The sequence below is a fragment of the Acomys russatus genome, chromosome 9 (assembly GCF_903995435.1).
Source record: "Acomys russatus chromosome 9, mAcoRus1.1, whole genome shotgun sequence".
Classification (NCBI taxonomy): Eukaryota; Metazoa; Chordata; class Mammalia; order Rodentia; family Muridae; genus Acomys; species Acomys russatus.
In genome coordinates, this window is record NC_067145.1 from 53,225,127 (window position 1) to 53,246,681 (window position 21,555).

The 21,555-nt window shown below is 44.7% G+C and overlaps 1 protein-coding gene across 2 annotated transcripts in view; it reads right to left on the reverse strand.

The window, feature by feature from the left end:
* Camk1d (calcium/calmodulin dependent protein kinase ID) overlaps positions 1-21,555 on the reverse strand; it is a 389,294-nt gene that overhangs the window by 237,502 nt on the left and 130,237 nt on the right. For both annotated transcript variants that reach the window (XM_051151349.1, XM_051151348.1), the window contains exon 2: positions 1,394-1,525. In XM_051151349.1, the coding sequence (XP_051007306.1) occupies positions 1,394-1,525 (132 nt within the window). The remainder of the gene's footprint in view (positions 1-1,393; positions 1,526-21,555) is intronic.

Below are 21,555 nucleotides of genomic sequence, written 5' to 3' on the forward strand. Positions count from 1 at the left end.
CCTCAAACACCAGCTCCATATTGGAAAGGGGCCATTAACATAGTGCTTTCCTACCCGATGCAAATAGTCTTCATTTGTTTTAACAGACTCTTTTCTATAGAACCATTTCCTGCAGTCTTCCTCAGGACAGCCTAAAACTCTCTAGAGTCTAAAAGACAACCCAGAAGACATAGAAACCAACCCAACAAATGAGTGCAAACAAGTCTCCACACTAAAAAGCCAGGGAGGCCCATTTGTTCTGGAACACTGATATCAAGTGTTCTTCTCTGAACTGCTCAAAGGTCAGGACAAGACAGACTGTCCCGACTACCTCAGCGGTGTGGGGCTAGATGCATGGTGACAAAGCATTGCTCAGTGGGGCCCTGAAGGTCCCAGAAGGAACGGAGTGAAAGACAGATTACGCAGGAAGGATGTATAGTGGGTGGTTGTTTCTTTCTGGGCCCTAAAAGGCGTGTTCCCATTCCATTTTGTTTATCTGTTCCGGGTTTCTTGCTATGTGCTGATTCCAGACCCCAAAAATTTCAAGGATATTTTGAACATCTTTTTTTTTTTTTTTTTTTTTTTTTTGAACATCTTTTATTAATAGCAACGCAAAAATTTTCCAGATAGGTGCCAAACACGCAAAAACAGGTACCATATAAGGTTTGTTCCCTCAAACTTCCTGAGATAGGGTGGAAAGATTTAATCCTAACATTACAGAGCGCATGGTCAGGGGTAACCTTAGAAGACCATATGTGTGTGTTGGGCGGTGGGGGAAGGTCGCATCACATCAGAATGGCTGTGTGTGGCACTGACTGAAGAGGATGAGATTTTGATTCAGTTCTATTTATTATACATGGGAAGGAAATAAATTCAATGAAGAAGTGAAGCTCTTTGGAAACTTTTGGGTGCCCAGTGCCACTTAGGGGCAGAGAAAGAGGGGGGCTAGATGACAAAGTATAGAAACAGCACTAGAGGTATGGATATTCCAAGCTCTGGCACATATAAACTATACAAACAGGTTTCCAGCTTCACGTCCTTATAAAAAATAAAACAACAGCAATGGCAATAAGAACAATATGATAGCATCTGTGGCAGTGACTGCAATAACTACTGTAAAGTAGTCTACAGTAAGTATTTCACAAACACTGAAATCAAGTCAGCCTGCAACTGCACTCTTTGGGAAGGACTCCTCACAATGACTGCCACCACACTAAGACACCAGAGCTATAGAAAAGCACTTTCAAAGCATGGCACTCATGTCCGTCATCACCTGCAGGGCCCATCTCTTTCTGCAGGATGGTAGCATGTGGATTCTCCAAGCCCTGGGAAGCCAGCCTCAGGGCAGGCCTCCTCCTTCTTCCAGAGGATGCGCAGGCTGGATGGGGAGGAGATGCTTCTCTCCAGCACTTACTTTCTAAGAACCGCGATCTCATTCTCGATGCTGCTCTCTTTGCCCTTCAGCGCCTTCTTCGGGATGCACTTCACAGCGAAGAGTTTCCCAGTTGCTTTCTCTTCAGCTAAAACCACTTCAGAAAAGGCTCCACTGTGAACAGAGAGGGAGAAAAGAAGGGTTAGGGTGAGAGGTTCTGATTTCAAAAAGGCCTCTCTAATCCCAGCACAATAACAAGGGACATGACCACAGGTTATTACTGTCACTTTGTGTCCAACAGGGCTCCTTCCCGAATGTCCTGAGAAGAAAAAAACATGCAGATACATGTACCCCGGTACAAGGAGACGATGAATGTCAACACAGGCCCATAGGGACTGGGTAAGCCACTGAAGTGTCTCTTGTCACCCTGCTATACAACATGGTCAGACTAAGGTCTTTTGGCAGGTGACAAAAATATTCCCTAAGGAGGTTCTCCATCAGGGGGAAAAATGGTATCCACTAGCATGACCATGTAGGCCATAGACACCAAAATTCTGAAATCCCCATAGGCCCTCTCACCCGAAGAGTTTTCCAGAGTGCCTCACAAACACTGAATTGGCTCTTGCAGATAGGTAAGGATGTAACGAAAGTGTGCACTGGGGAGACATGAGGTACTGGCACCAGGTTAACTGGGTAGGAAATCTTTCATCCTGCAGCTTATTTCCTTTTCAAACCAAACAAGGACCATACAGTGGGGGTGATTAGCTCATCTGCAAATATAAATTCAACTTTTTGACAACATATAAACACACTGTCACTCAGGTGTGTGGAGCCAAAAGGCCCATCTCTTCCTAGTGATGGCATGCTCAGGGTGAGACAGCACTCTCTTAGCCTTGAAAGGGACTCCCCATCCTCTAGCCACTATCAAAGAGATTTGTAAGCAGGGACCGGACCAAAGGTGACAGGACTTCATGTCTCCTTGGTGGACTTCGAAATAATGTTTCTGCTAGACAAGATAGTGTTCCTTCCCAGACAAGAACTCTGTCCATTTTTACGGTCTGAATCTAATTATGCAGACCCTAAGGGCAGGAGATACTCATTCAATGAAACATTCAAATGGAAAATTCCAGCAAGAACCTCTTGCCCAAATATATAAAGAATTCATAAGAAGGATTATTTGCTCAGAAGACAAGATCTTGAAGCTTCTTGAACCACCTAGAACAATCATTATTAAATATAAATTGATAAAGTATCACAACAGCTTTCACAGAACAATCTAAGGAATCAGACAGCCTTGTGATATCTGATCACTTCCAAGGAGTTTGTCCCAAAAAAGAAAGCCAGTTCAGAACAAGCTCAGAGCCCATGACATGTGCCTCCCATCACTTCTAATGCAAGGCTAGAGTCACCTAGCAGGAGGTGAAGGAGACCTAAATACTCACACACCAGCTCCCTTCAGCTACCCTCTTCCATCATGCAAGGATTGTGTTTGAGAATAAGAAATCTCACTGGGGATTGAGGAAAGACCAGGCATAACACACAAAGGGTAATTTTACACCAGAGTCCACTCATTCATTTTCAACATCTACTCACTCCCCTTTAATGTACATTATACTAGGAAATTGTCATGTAATATTTAAACTTGGTCAAAGTAAACTCTGGGAGTGAGAGAGACTTTCTTTTTTGTCCCAGACTCTAGCATGTTTGCTTTCAAGTGTCCTCTGGGGCACCAGCTGTCATGGACCTTTTTAATCGGGTATAGGTCCTTGGAGTCGGGAGTTTTTGAAGTGTTGGCGGGCAGAAGATAGGCGAGCGACACTCAGAATCAAACTTCCCCTGAGTTGGTCTGTTTGTCACTCATCTATCTTCTGCCCACTAATGCTTCAAAAACTCCCAACCCCAAGGACCTATACCCAACTAAAATGGTCCATGACACTCCAGACCCCTTTTCCTGGGGCAGGCTACTCCACAACAGTGACGGGGAGGAAAAAAAATTGCAAGACTGCCCAAGATTAAGGGAACTGTGTCTTTGAGAAGAGCTAGGAGGTAAACTATTTCCAAGGAAATTGTTGTTGTTTATCCCATGGCAAGAAAATGAAACTCAACTGTGGAAAAGTTCTGCTCTGCCTGGAACTCTCAGTCTGGGGTCTCAGACATGACTGTCACAGCAGGGCCTCCTCTATCCGTTCTACTGCATAACTATGAGGGCCAAACTTGATCATGTCACTTTTCTGCGGTGTTTGTTCTTTTTCTTGGGAACTTCGCCTTAGGGAAGACACTATCAACAAGGCTTCCCCCTGCTAGTTTCTTCTAGATGTTTATAAGCCCATGATTTGATGTTGCCTTTTCTTTATTCTCTCAATTGGGCTGCTCTAGTCATCCCTACTGGATGTTTTGAGAGCCCAGTCTAAAGATGTTTTACTATCTATCTGCTGCTTCCATCTATCTACTACTTACTATTTATTCTTTTACTATCACCTGATGTATAGGCAATACACTCATTTAAAAAATGAAAAATGTAGCTATCATAGATCACTCTTTAGACTGTATAAAACAGCCCCTAAGGCTGCTAACTAGGCAGTCTAGCCAACCAACAAGAGACCCTGACTAAAATAATAAGATGGAGAACAGACCAAGAGGACCCCTGACATCACACTCTAGACTCCACAAGCAAGTGTGCACACTCACACATGCACATATACATATATACACTATACATGCCCACACATACAATAGGTGCAGTACACAAACACACACACATACACACACACACACAGAGAGAGAGAGAGAGAGAGAGAGAGAGAGAGAGAGAGAGAGAGAGAGAGAGAGAGAGAGAGGTTTGAAGAGAGAGGATTTTCTGCCATAATCATAGCAGCCTTAACACACAACAGCCATGAGATTTAAAGAAGAAATCAAGTGATGGATAAACAGGCAGACAAAGTGCATTCCATACATGCAGTGGAACGTCATTCATCCCTTAAGAGCCTCTGGCACATGATGAACCTTGGAGACACGTGCTAGATGAAAGACTCCCGTCACAGAAAGGTAGCACGATGTGGTGTCACTCCTGGAGTGGTCAGTTTTATACAGATGGAAAGTAGACCAAAGTGGAAGAAAAGAGAACAGGACGTGACTGTTAAACTGGGACAGAGTCTGGAAAATCAAAAGGACCCAGAAGTAGATGGTGGTGGTTACACAACAGTGTATAATAGTTAAGGCCATAGAACGCCACACTCAAAGCGGTTAAGATGATAAGGTTTATGGTATGCCTATTTTAGCACAATAAAAAACAAAAAGAGAAGGTATGTATGTGTCTACTTGATAGCAAAGCTTTGCATAGAGACAGGGGAAAGCACGATAAACCTTCCACTTGTTACCTCCCAAAAGAAGAGGGGAATTACTGGAAAACTGCAGAATACCAGATGGTGTGGACTGTTTGATACCTACAGAATGTTCTGGCATGTATCAACTAATCAAGTCCTTTGGCAACTCTGGAAAACAGAACACAAGAAGTTACTGTCAGCATCTTTAAGAGACCAGGGCATCAAGTGCTGTGCTCAGTGTAAACACAGGATAGAGTGGGAAATCAGACATGCCCCTCAGTCCTCTGAGCTTTGTAGTTTATCTTTTATTTGTGCATGGGTGCACGTGCGTGCGTGTGTGTGTGTGTGTGTGTGTGTGTGTGTGTGTGTGTGCGCGCGCGCGCGCGCAAGCATGCGCAGGTATACATTAGTTTGCAGGCTCGTTCATGTGTGTGTAGGCCAAAGGACAACTCCTACTATCATTACTCAGGTACCATCCACCTTGTGTTTGGAGACAGGGTCTCTTCATTAGCTGGAAATGGCAATGAGGTCTATACTGATTGGCCAGTGAGCCTAGGGAACCGTCCTCCTCTGCCTCCCCACCACCAGGAATACAAGTGCAGGCCACCACACCTATTTCTTTCACATGCACCCAGATCCCTAAGCATTTTGCTAAGTGAGCCATCTCCTCACCCTGTTGTGAGGGCTTCCTCACTACACCGTGCTGGGGTGGTTCTTATTGCTACCAGAGAGCCCGCCTCATCACTGAAGGTGACAACAGCAGAGGGAACAGACAGTGTTGCTAGGGGAACTGCCCTCATTCCCAAGCTCCAGCACATTAAAAAAAACAACATTCCTTTTCTCATTTACTCAAAAACGTGTGTAAATTTATCTTCCTTAAGCTTTCTGAAGGTGATGCTTTCTGGACTTAGCGGCTGTAAGACTAGCAAAAGTTGTTATTGTTCTCAAAAAAAGAAGAAAAAAAAATCACTTGAAGACACCTCCCCTGCTCAAGAAAGCTAATTAAAGACACCAGAAACACAATGGGTGGGTGACCCTTTCAACCACGTTCAGTATAATTACTCGATGCAGTTGGGGGAGGGCGAGATGGTGGTGGCAAGGACTACAGCGAGGGTGGGGGGGGGCATGGACAGTCCCTAAAGCAGCCTCGTGGGCCTTCAGTCAGCCCAAGAAACTAATTGCCAAGAAAGAAACATAGGGAGAAGAAGCATTATTCAGTTGTTCTTGGTTGTAAACAAGAGCAGTAAGTAGTCAAAACTCAGTGGCGCAGCACTGTCCTGAGCATTTAGACCTGGCCGGCAGCAGCCTGTGACGCTAGAGTGCCTAAAGGACAAGAAGGGCCCTCTTCCCCTATGACCTGTCTGCTTTCTTCACTTCCACATGGACACATGTGTTCACATCTGCCCAAGAAAGTTAACATAGCGTGCTTTGTTTTGACTGGCAAAAATATTAGATTTGTAAGTTTATGGCATGTCCCCCCCTCAGGGTAGCATAAGTAAAAAGTAATAAAGAAAAGGGAAGGTGTGTTGGTATATAGACATAAAGGACTTAGAAATTCACAATTGCAGGAAAAAGTAAAATTCCAGTGTTCTGAAAAATTACATGTTTCCAAGTTGTCAACAACAACAACAAAATTTATTTCAATTATAATGGAATTCATTATCCTAAACAAACAAACAAACAAACAAACAAAACAAAACAAAAAACCCAAGTCCTTACTGAAATTAAATGTCTGTGACAAGTTGTGAGAAAGGTCAGGCAGGATATGCCTAAGATGCCAAGGCTTGCTCCAGCTGGGGAGAAGCTGCACAAACTGCTGAAGCTGACCCTCTCCTTCTAGGCTGTTCTTTCAAAGAAAATCAAGTCATCACCTGGAGGCAGGCTGCTCGTATTCTAAGTTGGGTACCCAGGAGGAAACCATCTTTGGAGAGCAGAGTTTCAAGACTCAAGGCAAATGTCATTGGCCTAAAGAATTTTTTAAACAACTGCTCAAGCTTTTTAACTTTATAAGTGATGCCTAAAATGTGCCCTTTTGTTTTGCTTTAATAAGGGTCAAGAACAGAATCCCAGTAGAGATAGTTGTGCCTAGTCATACATACATAGTCCACCGAGGATACACGTCCAGGCCACTCCAAACGCAGTGATCAGCATCCAGGTGGCCAAGTGGGGGGGTGGGGGGGCTCTGGAAACTGCCTCATCTTCCTGCATCTCCTGAAAAGGCAGCATAGGCCACATGCCCTGAGGATGTCTAGCATTAAAGGTGTGTGAAGCAGGGTTGCCATGGACTACCCAAATATGGAAATGGGCAGAGCCATTCAGAGCATCCTAATTCCACATCTGTGTCTTCTATTAAGACCAGAATTCAGAACTGAGGCAAGCAAATCCTGGCTGTGCTTACTAAACCCCCTCCTCATACCAACTGTTTCCACCAGAGCAGAAGGTAGGCATGGTAGTTCCAGTTACTCAGGAAACTGAGGCAAGAGGGCAGCTTGAACCTAAGACCTTGCTGACAGCCTCAGGAGCACAGCAAGACTATTTCTTCTTTAAAAGAAAGTGAGAGGAACTATCAAGGTGGCTAAGCCTAGGGTACTTAGACTCACAACTTAGGGTACTTAAGACTGGGTACTTAAGACAGACAAGCTAAGGTCAATCCCTGAGGCCCATGTGGTAGAAGGACATAATCAATTCCCTCAGGTTGTCCTCTAATCGTCACATATGTCTCACACACACACACACACACACACACACACACACACACACACACACACACACACAAAAGTAAAGAAAAAAATAGAATCAGAAACTAGAACCTTATAGCTTCCTCCTCATTTGCTAATAATCTTTAACCTGAAATTAAGAAAACAATCAAGTAGTCTCTAAAAGAATAGTGTACAGCTGGCTGCTCAGAATGGACATGACTTAAACACGAATTCTTTACCAGATTCCATCACAGAATAGCAAGACTGCAGCCTCTCATCTCCTGTATCTTTCAGTATTTGGGTGCTCTGTGATGTTGGTCAGACTGAACCCATGAGCACACTATCTTTTGAGGCTGAACACACAGGTTGGTCAGTAACGAGCTTGCTGCACAGGTATGAGGACCTGAGGTGAGAGCCCCAGCACCCACATAGCGTCCAGGTGTAGAGGTTTACACCCGAAGGCCCAGCACTCAGAAAGCAGAGAGCCAGGTGGGTCCCTGGGCTCCCTGGCCTGACAACCAAGGCTGCTTGATGAGGTCAGGGGTACTGAGAGACTTTAACAGGAAATACAGCACACTGCGTCTAAGGATGATGCCAGCTGTTGCCTGGCCTCCATGTATATCCATACATACATGCATTCACACAGATAGACGCGCGCGCACACACACACACACACACACACACACACACACACACACACACACACTGGGGCATGGGGAAGATTCCTTAGATGAAATGACTTTCAAAGATCAGGAGCTGTCTTTTTGATTCATGACAATATGCTTAAGCCAACCATTTGGTAAAGTTATATCCATCCCAAATTAGACCAAGAACTAATCAGATGCAGGGATGCTCGGCCCTATTAGCTGAGAGTCAGCTATTATTGGCTCACTGCCTTGCCGTGCATTTCCGTTGTTCTACATATGAATCAGATTGATTGTGTTATTAACTTTATTAAAGGCATCGCCTCTAGCCTGCTACCCACACCCTGCACGAGGGTCTCCTGACATTACCGTAGCCCCCCACCCACCCACCCACCCCCGGCCATCAGTCGAAATGCTCTTTTCCACTAAGCACACTGTTTTCCTGGTGTAGGTCCAGGATGATACGGATTCTTAAGATATAGGAAAAGAAAGTGAAGTTGGTACATTCGGCTTGAGACAATCTAGGAACTAGACAGGCACCACTTAAAGCTGTTGTTTCAGAACAGAGTCAATTCGTAAAGTGGGGGAAAAAAAAAAAAAAAAAAAAAACCCTGCAAGTTAACACCAATAGAAAGCAAATGGATCATAATACCAACTGGTCTAAGATCGCTTCAGTGTCTCAGCAACTCCTCTGACAGAAACCAAGCAATTTGAGTCTTCCTGCAGGGCCCACACTTTCACCTGCCAGGGGTGCCATTCTGACTGCTGACTCGGCACTCTGACCAAAAGACCCCAAACACACTCAGTATTAAAAAAAAAAAAAAAAAAAAAAAAAAAAAATCAGATTCTGCCATACAAGCACATCAAAACGGTCTTGATTTCCTGTCCTTCCAGAACATACGGGAGCACTGCATGAAGACTGGTATACGATTTAGAAAAAGCATATGTTCACTGAGGTGTGTCTTACAAAACCGTCCCACTGGCGATCACGTAGCAGGCTGGACATCAATAGGCATGAAGGTTTAAGCTAAAAGCCTTAAAATTCTTTCTCCTAAAAAACAATCTGCAATGCCCATTCTTATTAGCTGGGGCCAGGGTCTTAACAACCACTCCAAAATGGAGACAAATCCTTAACTTTAGTGGAAGTACTGCGAAATAAAGAGGCTCTTAACTAAAGTGTGTGTGTGTGTGTGTGTGTGTGTGTGTGTGTGTGTGTGTGCAAATTATGCACATACATACAGAGGCACATGTGCATGTGGGTATGCTTATAGAGGCCAGAGGTCAATCTCAGGTGTCTTCCTCAGGTCACTTTACTCCATGCTTTTTTTTTTTTTTTTAATTCACTTTACATCCTGGTTGTAGCCCTTCCATCTTCTGCTCCTAGTCTCACCCTCCTTCCTCAGCCTGCCCTCCAAGAGGATCCTCGCAGTAGTTCGAAACAGATGCTGAGACTCACAGCCAAACATTGGGTGAAGCATAGGGAGTCTTGTAGGAAAGTGGGGGGAAGGAGAAAAGGACCTGGAGGTGACAGGAGCCTCACAAAAGGCCAACAGAGCCAACTCACCAGGGTCCAGAGGGGCCTGCTGAGACTGAAGCACCAACCAAGGACCTTGCATAGACTGACCTAGGCCACTACACAGATGTAGCCAATGGGCAACCCAGGCTTCATGCGGCTCCCCTAGTAAGGGTTGCAGGGACTGTCTCTGACTCGGACTCTGTTGCTCGCTCTTTGATCACTCCCCCCTGGTGGGACTGCCTCACCAGGCTATGGGGACACATACTCCTTACTTTTTAAGATAAATTTTCTTGCTGAACCTGAGTCTTACCAATTTTGCTAGACCTGCTGCCCAGCACGCTTCTGTCAGTGATCTGCCTGCCATCCTCCCCTCCCTGGTTGTGGGGTGGTGGGATTCTAGACATGCACTGCTGAGCCCCACTTTCTACAGGACTGCTAGGGATCCAAACTCAAGTCTTCATCCTTGGACAGAAAGCGTTCACCACTGAGCCTGGACCCCAGTTCTTATTCTTTTTAACTGGGGGAGGGGGGCGGGGGGGGGGACCCAATCCCATCTTCTTCTGCAACTGGTAAATTTGACAAAGACAAACAAATTTCCATATGATCTTCAAGAACCATGGTGAGGTATTCTTAAGCACTCACCTGATTAGCCTGATGGCTGCCCAGCTCCCTTCTCATTCTCGGTGCATTTCTATGTCTCAAGCCACTGAAGCGGATCTCAATTGTGACAAACCTTGCGACTAGGGAAGGCATCAAATGGCTGGCACCCTCATTGTCTTTGACATCTTCAGTTTCTAAAGGCTTTTTTTCTGTGGCACTAAATCTTTACCGTTAATAGAGCCCACTGATCCAAACACAGCAGAGAAATAAATTCCAAATGAATGTGTGCCGCCATCCGCAGGACACGCTTCATTTAATGGCACAACTCTTCCCCCTCGGCTCGCTAACAGGCTGTCACACATCACCTCTGTGGTCCCTAGGTAACTTGTCAAAGGGTGACAGGGACCCAAACAGAGTTGGAATCTTTCTTTTTTTCTTTTTCTTATCACACTACCATGGAGGATTCTAGGAAGCCTAGTTTTTTGAGATGGTGGCAAGTAAAATGGTTTGGCTCTTCTGGGACCAGGAAGTCTCCCAAGGCCACAGCTTAAAAGGCTAGTGTTGCTTATGGGCTCATAAAGCATCTAGAGGGGCTGCTTGCTGAATGAGAATATTTGACAGTGGGTTCTGGAGGGGTGAGTTAGATGAAGCAGGAACTCCCGGAATATTTTCACCTTTTCACCTTTCTGTGTGTCATCTTAGGTGGCATGACTCCTGTCACTGTGAAGACATCTTCCTGCAGAGGTAGCTCTCCAAAGTGCCTTCAGTTCTCCCTCAGATATGACAGGAACCTAGACTTGGTGGATACTTGTACCCTCCTCTCCGACTACTGCAAAGATCTAGTGTTGCCTCAGAAATAGTGGCAGTTCCCTCAGTAGGGCCATCGGGCACCACTTGTGAGCTATAGCTGGGATAGAACAGTATAGGATATTCACTGGACACCTGGCCAGCTTGGTGCTTACCATGGCCATCACTGGACTTTTCTTTTAACAGTACTAAGGATCAAATTCAAGGCTTACACATTGCTAGGGGAAGACTCTCCCAATGAGCTAAAAAAAAAAAAAAAAAAAAAAAAAAAATCCTTGGTTTTATTTTTAACTTTTGAGACATGATGTCATTAAGTTTGCCAAGCTGACCTTGAACTCCCTACATAGCCAAGGCAGCCTTTGAACTTGTGATCCTCCTGATTTTGCCTTCCAAGCAGCTGGAATTATGGGCCTGCACCATGAGAACCTGGTATGATCCTCTTACTGCAAACACTCCTGAAAGGCTGAACAAGAACTGGAAGAAAAGTTCTCAGGCTCCCTGATAACCAAACACTTACCAGTGCCCTCTTTAATTCTCTAAGCTCCCTCATAAAAACCAGAGTCTTTACAAGCTCAGTGATAGTTAATGGGAAATAGTACCAATATTCTGGGTTTTATTTTAATCAATTAAATTTAGAAATGGCAAAGAGTTAGGAAGATCCTGAACAATCTGAAAAATATAATGGAGCTGGCATGGTGGCCCATACCTATAAGCTCAGTACTCAGGAAGCTGAGGCAGGAGAAGGAGAGTGAATCTGAACTATGCAGTGAATTCCAAGTCAGCCTGGGATACATGGTGAGATCCAGGTCAGCCTGGGCTACATAGTGAGATCCAAGTCAGCCTGGGCTACATAGTGAGATCCAGGTCACCCTGGGCTACATAGTGAGAACCAGGTCAGTCTGGGCTACATAGTGAAATCTATTAGCCTGGGCTACATAGTGAAATCTATTAGCCTGGGCTACATAGTGAAATCTATTAGCCTGGGCTACATAGTGAAATCTATTAGCCCTGGGCTACATAGTGAGATCTAAGTCAAGTCAGTTCCAAGTCAGGCTGAGCCACATACCAAAAGTGTCTCCAAAAAAACAAGCAAAAATACAAATACACAACAGACTGCCATACACCTATTTAAAATAACTAAGTGATTGGATTATCCCCCAAGATATAAGTGAGAGAATATTATATATGTTATATTCACATAATGTATATATTTCATATACATGTGCATATGCGTATATACACATGCACACAAAGCAAGAGAGATGGGGGTAGGGGGAAAAAGAGAGAGAAAGAACGAGAGTGGATGTATTAGAAGGATGGATGAGAAGCAGAGACTCCCTCCTCTGGGGACTGGTGTGAGCGCGAAGCTCACTGGGAGACTCACTTTGATTCATTTATTATGTACCCATACTTTCTCTATTAAAAGTTAATGAAATGGAGACATGTTTTGGAAAGGAGAGAGAGTAATCAATAATAATCTATACGAAATGACTAGCTAATTAAAGCCTTGTACTGGATCTTTTAATTGGATCAGCCAACTAGCCATACCACAGTGACAAAGTGCCAATGACAATCCTGTGCCACAGCCAACTTTATCCTTTGTGCTGCAGAGACAGCCTGTCTAGACAGGACTCCAGTGAACTGGTTATCCAGCCCTGGTTCACAGACTGGCCGCATATCTTCACCAATACAGAAGGACAGTAGCTTTGGGACAAATGTTTGGGACAAACATGGAGACCATAAAGATTACTCTTACATAAGGTGACACAGGAGAACTCATTCATGGAGAAAGAAGAATGTGAAATGGGCCCTAAGGAATGAATATGTTTTATTGTATGTAAACAGAGGGGCAGAGGCAGGAAGTCAAGAAAGTCAGGATGGTGCAGTAGAATGTGTTCCAAGGCTAGAGGTAGGGGTATCCCAACAGAGCCGGTGTCAAACCTTGAGGGATGAGGGAGGATCAGCAAGGAGCCATGCCTTGGACTGAAATGCATCCCGTGTATCTGTGTGTCTCCTGCTATCTGTATTCATAGCCCTATACGATCTTATGACAGAGAATTGTGATCCATCAAAGATATCCAGGTTCTGATTTGTGACTATGCCACTTGATCCAGCCAATGAGACTTTGCAGTTGTCACTGGGGGCATATTCTATTATGACAAGTGTCCTGGATTTTCCAGGGAGGAACCAATATAATCACAGGAGCCCTTCTAATGCTTGAGTTTTGCCTTGCAAGAGTCACTGCTGCTGCTGCTGCTGCTGCTGCTGCTGCAGCACTATACCAGTATGTATACTGCTATTTAGCACTACACTATACCATGCTAGTAATTCTACCACTATAGTTGTCGTCATCATAGCAATAGCAGGAGCAGCAGTATTGTATCAATTATCATCATGTACAAACTAAACTCATCAAGGCTTAAGAAGTTATGCAAGTCTCAAAGGCACTGACCAGAAAGCAACAATTCTCAAATTCAGGTGTGTCGTGTGGACAGGATGATGCCCCCGGAGGGAGCAAGGGCTCACAGTGTGTGTGCTCTGAACATCTGGCGGAACCGTATGCACCTGCTGCAGGCTGTGATGAAGGGTAGCTTAACCACGTGGGAAAGGAAAACAGGGCCGGTTAATATGCGATACCCTCATTCCAACCAAATGCATTTGGGGTCATGCTCTGTGTCCTTTAAACATCCCCTGGAAAGGGAACAAATGGCTTTGGCATGCAGGAAGCTCATGTATGGCCAACAATTTCCTTATTTATGCTACTTAAGGACATTAAAAAAAAAACTACTGTCTCTATTTTTAACCTTTGAACATTCCTCTCCTCTTGTCTGTCTTCGCTTCCCAAGGGAAATGCCCTGCACACATTTTGGTCATTGAGCTGCATCTTGGGTAATTTCATGCCTAAAGCTGTGAACAGAAGGTGGACATGATGTGTGAACAGAAGGTGGTCGTGATATGTGTAAGTCTGTGCATCCTTACGAGTGCAGAAGTTGAACCTCTGTGTGCGTGTGCGTGGTTGGAGATTGAACCAGAGCCTCCAGCATGCCAGGAAAGTGCTTGGCCAAACAGATACAGCATCAACCCTTCTGAGTGCAGACTAGAACACAGACAGTAATTCCTTTCCCCCACAGTAGTGTGCAAAGAAATGAAGCTCTTCTAACCTAGATAATTGCCATCATCCCCATCTTCTTCATTAGCATTATAACATCATGAATACTGTTTATTGAAGCTTACCTTTAAAATACTATTACCAACCAAATTTTTATTCTACCAACAGCTCTACATGGTGACACTGTTATGCCCATTCTACAGATGAGAAAACGGAGGTTTTGCTATCAAGCTAGTAAAACTAACTGTCTAATCACATCCCCTGTCAATTTGAGACCATATCACTTCAGCACCAGTCTAGCTGTAGTCAAACCTCAAATTCAGAAAGAGGTGATAGTGAGGTACCAAGAGTTTTTCATTGTGTTCCCCCCAACCCCAAAAGTATCCAGAGTCCCCTCTCCATACCTTATAAATAGTAACTTGTATTAGATAGGTAAAGTCACTAACATTGCCATAACCAGAGAACCTTCCAATCAAGCCGACCTTCTCTCAAGTCAGGGCTGAGGCAGAGAGAGAGACTCTTTTCCCTCCTACTCTCCTGAGCTTGCAGTCTCTTCCTGAGAAAGAGAGACAGAATTTTTTGGCTGAACTTTCCTTCTTCCTTGAAGCCATTTCTCTGTAATTAGGTCCCTCCCCCTCAGCCCTGGCCTCTTAAAATGCCGGATCATTAATTTTCACTCTTCCAAAGCACAAATACTCAGTGGGAGCCAAACTGACCCCCCTGCCCACCCACTGATCCTGTCTCTTTCTAAATGGCTCACACGTCTCGTTATTCATTCCTGATTAATAGAGCCAACCAAGTCTCCATGCACAATTGGCTGGCCCTTTTGTGTCCTACAACATAATCACAGTAAGTTTATTCCAGCCCTTAGAAAGGTTCACACCTCTGCAGGCTTCACTACGGGGAAACATTTTGTTTGCTGTTCAGCCACTTATACACAGAGGCAGCTAGTCAATTTATTATGAAGGCATAGTGTTACATGCAGTATGTCTGCCCTGTGACTCCCCACAAATAAAAGATGATAGCATGGTACTACACCTTGTCCCCAAACTAAAGACCAGAAGAGCATGGCAATAGGATTCACCTAGATTTTTCCAATTCCTTGGCCTTGGGGGTTATGAGGCATCAGAAAGAACAAAGGCACAAACATGCTCTTGACAGCAATCCCAAGTCCTGAAGATAGGAAATAGGTCAATGTTGAGACCAGCGCAGAGGCCCAAGCCCCAGGCACATGCCACTCAAGCTGGCCCAGGAGAGCAGAGAAAGGCTCCAGCGGCAGGCCACACTGCAGATCCTTCATTACAGCTTCCTTGACTGTCAGGATTGGGCTGCCCTGAAATTCAGGACAGGTCAAAACAAGAGAGTCCCCAAGGCAAAGATTCCACAGACCGGGTGACTTGAGGGCCTCCCAAGCACTTGGCTGTCTAAAAGTCTCTCCCCAAATTGGCCCGTGATTAAGGCACTTGAGATTCCATCAGCAAGCCACTTCCCGTTAAGAGACTCAACTATTGATATCCCCACAGAAACCCAAGTGTGCTTCCTGGGAACAGGCCACCGTGCCACAGGAAGACATCAGTAGGGCTCAGCAGGAAGTCCTTAATGAAACTGGAAACCAGCCATGGTTTAAACATGAATTAGCTCTGGCCCTGTGAAAAGCGGCTGCTCTTTCTAGGAATTAAGACCTTCAAGGTGCTGAGGGACAGTGGCAAAGAGCCTCAGACACAGTGGGCACTTCACACATTTGTGAGCTGCAGGGAGGAAGGGGCACTCAAGCCATTTAGTCAGTGATGAAGAGAGATGAATGAGTGCCTGCGCCTTGGAAGCTCCCATGCCAGGGGGAGGAGGCAGAGAAGAAACAAATCTATGCGTGGCTGGAGAGTTGGCTCCATTGGTAAAGCACTTACCAGGCAAGCATGACACCCTGTGTGTGATCTACAGAAGGCATGTAAAAAGAGCCATTTATGGTGACACACACTTGGAATCCCAGCTCTGGGAAGGTTGGGTTGGGGGCCAGCCAACCTAGCCTAACAGTGATCTCCAGACCAATGAGAGACTGCCTCAAAACAAGGTGCACGACATCAGAGTGACAATAGCCAAGACTGATCTCTGGCCTCCATATGTATGTATGCATAGGTACATGCACACACATCTCACACACACAGACATGCACACAAATGTACATACACGCATGTACATAAAAACATATCACATATACACATGTACATACAAAAACTCAAACATATATGTAATATGAAGTCACAAATGTATGACCAGAGCAGACCTCTGCCGATAAATGCATGGAACAGGGAAAGAGTCATAAGATTATGGAAAAGAACTTTCTGGAGAAAAGAACCACAGACATAAGGCTGTGGCTGGTGAGGTCACTGGTCAGCAAACATAACAGGAAGCCTGGGTGTCAAAAGGAAGGAAATGGGGACCAAAAACCCAAACACAAATTTAGGACCCATTGCCACAGCAAAGACAGGGCAGATTTTTCATGAGATGCAAAACTACTGCTTCCAGGACAGTTTTCCTACATGTGTGATGTGGCAACACACACACACACATGCACACACACACACACACACACATACACACATGCACACACACACATGCATACACGCACCCATGCACACACTCGCACATACACACACGCATGCACACACATACACACACACACACACACACACACACACACTCAGCCCAGGAGCTAAAGAAATGGCTCACCCTCACCAGTGCAAAGCATGTACTGCTCATGCAGAGGACACAACTCTGATTCCCAACACTCCATCCACATGCTCATAAGCTCGAGGGAGACCCAACAGTCATCCGAACTTCTTAGACTCTTGCACTCATACATGCATGCATATGCACACACATGTATACATGATTAAAAGTAAATCTAAAAAAAAGAATACAGCCCAGCACTGGCTTCCCAAATGTCATAGGTCTAGCTAAATAAATGCATCTTTGTTGAGCTCTTGAAACTTCTCCTAGACCCATCTATACCCTCCCCATAATATCCAGGTTGGACAAGAGTTCCCTCATCCTTCATACCTAGTTGCCACAGTAGCTGACCCGGGTCCTCAGCCTCCACCCCAACCCCCCAGGTGTGCATTAAGCCAGAATCCCAGAGTTAGCATCCCTCCTTAGCCCCAGATGTTTTCTCCTATCATTTTGCATCTACTGACCTCATCTGCTCATTGCCCATACACTTCCCCTGTCATGTGCTGTACGCCGACTTGAACCCCACCTCTCTACCCCACTACAGAAGGGAGTAGTGAAACAATCCCACTAAAGCTCCCGTTACCATGCTTCCACAGGTGCTCCTGAAGAACTTCTCCTTCACCACCTCAGAAATTAGAAAGCCCACCCTTCCTGATGGAATTCACTCATGAAGCTACCTGGGCTTGTGTCTTTTTTACTAACTCCTTCAGCTGAGAGCTTCAGAGGAAAGCTGCACACCTGCCCTTGGACTTGAAGCACAGTACTCAAACCACCTCACCCCCCACTGGCTCTCCCTAGAACTGGCCGTTCACCTTCACAGGTATTAGCAAGAGAAGGTTCTAGAAGTGTATGTCAAGCAAGCACACAGACTCAAATAAGTGGAATATTGCTATGGCTCACCACTTTCCTCCTTTGCCTCATTCTTCAGTGCTTCTGAAAATTATGTTTAATCTACAAACTGTCCGCAATAATTGTCTTCATCTATACATCAGATACACTTCAGAAGCAGCAGGGAAATACAGAACTGAATCACTGTGTCTCCGCCTCCCAGAAATCTAGGACTGAGGATCCTGAGGATGGGAGGGATCACCTACACTCTCTGAGACATGCACACCCAGCATCTCTCCTAAGGGCAAGCACTGGCAGTGATGGTAGTGGCCTCCTTTCTTGACTTGGTTTTGAAAGAAAAATGCCAGCCCTGCATGGCAAGCTGCCCTTCCCCATGTGGGCAACCATCGTCTGGCAGTGACTTCCTCTCTGCAAGCCACATGCTAATGAACATAGATCAAAGTGTACAATTTAAGAGAGAGACAATGAGTACACATGTTGGGTGCTGTTGCTGTTGCTGTTCTGTACAGCGCTGGCTGCCACACACAGGTGAGTGGTATTTAGAAAAGGTCTGTGGATGCCTTGCTGGCTATAATTATGAAGAAAATCTAGCTTCTTTCGAGAGCTCATGTAAATAACATTTCTAAATTTAAAAATTACAGTCAAATGCAGGAGACATTTAAGGAGGGAAAGAATGAGAATATATGCATATGTTAATCTTCTTAAGATGCAAATTCCACAATTTCATTGAGAGAGAGAGAGAGAGAGAGAGAGAGAGAGAGAGAGAGAGAGAGAGAGAGATTCAAGTCTCACAAAGAAAATCTTAATTAAGTGTTAACATTCACACCACACCAAGGGCCTTCCACTGAGAGCCACCTGCATAACTCCAGGATGTCCAGTCATAGGACCCCATGTCCAGCAGATGATACCCCCACAATCAAATTCATGTGGACAAGGCACAAACACACACTCCACAGAATGGCCAGTTGACACCTTCACCAACACTCAAGGCACATTAGAAATAAGACCAATATATGCACGTCCGTGTGTCTTCATCTCAACACCATGAGTCAGGGTTCCAGGACCCAAGCTATATCATAATCCAGCACCTCTGTGTACAAGAGGATTGTTGCACATTTCAAGGCCAATTTGGTTAATGAAGTAAGTGCCAGACCAGCCAGGACTACATAGTAAGACCCTGTCTCAATAAAACAAATACAAAGCCACTAATTTTCAGTAGTGTGAAAGCCATTCAAACTACAAAGCACCATGTACCCACAGTCCACACTTTGTAGTGTATGACGTACAGTTCTATAACATGCATATTGGTTAATTTCTCGGTGCCTAAGAAAGGTAGGGTTCACTGGGGCTCTCAGGTTGTCAGTACAGCCCATCACAGCAGAGAAGTTATAATGGCAGGAGCTGAAGGCTGCTGGTCCCATTGCACCCCTCGTCAGGAAGCAGAGAGAGATGGACACTTGGGCACATCTCACTTCCCTCCTTTTGATCACGTAGGAACTTCCCTGCCCATGCAATGGTGTCACTGCATTTGGAGTGGTTTTTGCCATCTCATGTAACCAAATCTAGAAACGCCCTCTCACACATGATCAGATGATTATCTCTTAGGTGACCCGAGAGCACGTCTGCTTGACGATGACTGTTAACCACTACTAGCATATGCTACAGCTGTGTGCAGTAATCCAGAGGCGTGTCACTATCCTAGGACATGTCCAGGGTGCAAACAGCTCAGGAGAAAAGTAAGTTGTGGTTTACTCACAATAGTTCACTCAGCGGAATACTCATGACAATTAATTAAATGATGATATCTACTTGTATGGGCACAAATAAATATAAAAAAAAAAGAAAATGAGAAAAGTTTACCAAAGATTAATTACATGACCAATTCTGTTTATGTCCATGTAAAACCCACAAATATCTACATATAAAACCCTACATCATTTGTGCATAACACACACATATGTAGCGAGAGAGCAAAGACACACCAGCCTCAAGCAAAAGCTGCTCAAGGGGAGCGAGGAGGGTGGGAACGGACTGGTTGGGAGAGACACACTGGCATGTGACAATATGCACAGCTTCCTTTTTTAATAAATCTGAGGCAAATGTGACAATATGTTAGTGAACATTTGCTCATTCTGGGTGCTGGGTACATGCTATTCTGTTCATTTATTTTTCTGTACTTTGGTAAATTTGAAATATTTTATGCTTTGAAAAATAACGAAGCCAGAACATAACCATGAATGGTGCCTTCGGGAAGCTGATGAGTTGAGGGCACATAAGAAAGGATAGCCTAGCTGAGGTGGGGGTTTCTTCAGTGGTATAGCCACTTGTTGGTTACTCATGCGAGCTGCCATAAAGCTCAGTGATGGGAGGAAGAAGGGGTTCAATGGGATTGGAAGGGAGATAATAGATGGTATTGGGGGGTGAATATGGCGAAGATTTATTATCTAAGAGTACAGCATTGACAAAGAACAAATGTAATGTTTTATTAAAAAGATACCCAAGGTCTCAGTACCCTTGGGATGCTCCTGCCTTATGTGTGCCATCGCAGCATTGTCAACAAGCCCAAGTCAGTATCCTGGAAAAGGTACTTAACTTCTCTGAGGCTGTGGTCCAATCTTTAAAATGGAGATAACTAACCCCACTTACCTTCTGGGGTTATTTAAAGGTTCAAGTGAGAAGAGGGGAGTCACACAGTCATTCTCCATTACAGTCTGTAAATACTACAGAATTTAATAAGGCCATGGGATTTCTAACAAAAATATTCACAAATACCACAAAGGATACTGTGGAAAGAAAACAAATTTTGTGTATCCAAAAGTAAGCCACAAAGTGGTCATCTTTTAGGGGTTGAAATCCTCTAGAGTAAACTTAGACCCAGAAAAATGAAGGCCTTGTTGCTATTGGCAGAACAGCCAGCCAAGAATAACAGGACATCACTAGAGGTCACTAGATGTTGGCAAGGCAGGGTTAATAACCCCAGGCTTCATAATTTCCTTAACCTGCTTCATGGAGGACATATTGGCCATTGTCAAGCAAGAAACATCACTTAATACAGGGTATTTACCATTAACAATGATGACAGAAGATAATGGAAGTCCTGGTATGGAGGGCAAAAACTAAGTTCTAGGCCAGTGAGAGACCCTATCTCAAACAAACCTAAGTGTGTCCTCAGACATTCATATACATGCCAAGTACATGTAACACACACACACACACACACACACACACACACACACACATGTTCACACACATACACACAAAGCAATGATTGACTAGTTTGTAATGAGAAAACACTCAAGAAGAAGTGATGGGCCAAGCTGCCCAAGTTTCTCCACCTAACTAAGAAGAGCTGGTTCTGGGGACTGTTAAAAATTCACTGAAGAGAATTCTCTGGTTCAGAGACCATAAATCTTTGTGACTGGGGACAGCAAGCCTCCCTTCCCTATATTATCAACCTTAACTATTTAACAGCTATCTGCAACATCAACCATCCCACAAGAAAAGCTAACAAAAGCAAATTTGGGAGCCACCCAAAGAGAACACTGGGAAATCATTATTGCTACGAAACAAACAAAGGCAAAGCCAAGTCAGGAGACTGCAATGCCAGGTCTTCTTCCGCAGTTATAATCCGGCTCCGTTTGGTACTCTGCATTTGAGTGTGGACAACATGTTCTATTCCTGGAAAGAGTCCATGTTGCTCTTCTTTTGCTTTTTCTCCGTGTTGATTATTCCCCGGAGTCCCCCCTGCTCCGTGGTGGTTCTCGGTGGCAGACACTGTAATCATCATGTTGCTTATTAGGGACTTAGTTCTAGATAATTGGACTTTGTCCCCAGACAGTATGCTTAAGCAAATCAGATGAGGAAGGTCCAGGCATTGGGAATCCTCTGGTGTTGGTCATTCCCATAAGTCCCTGGCAGCAGTTATCTCAT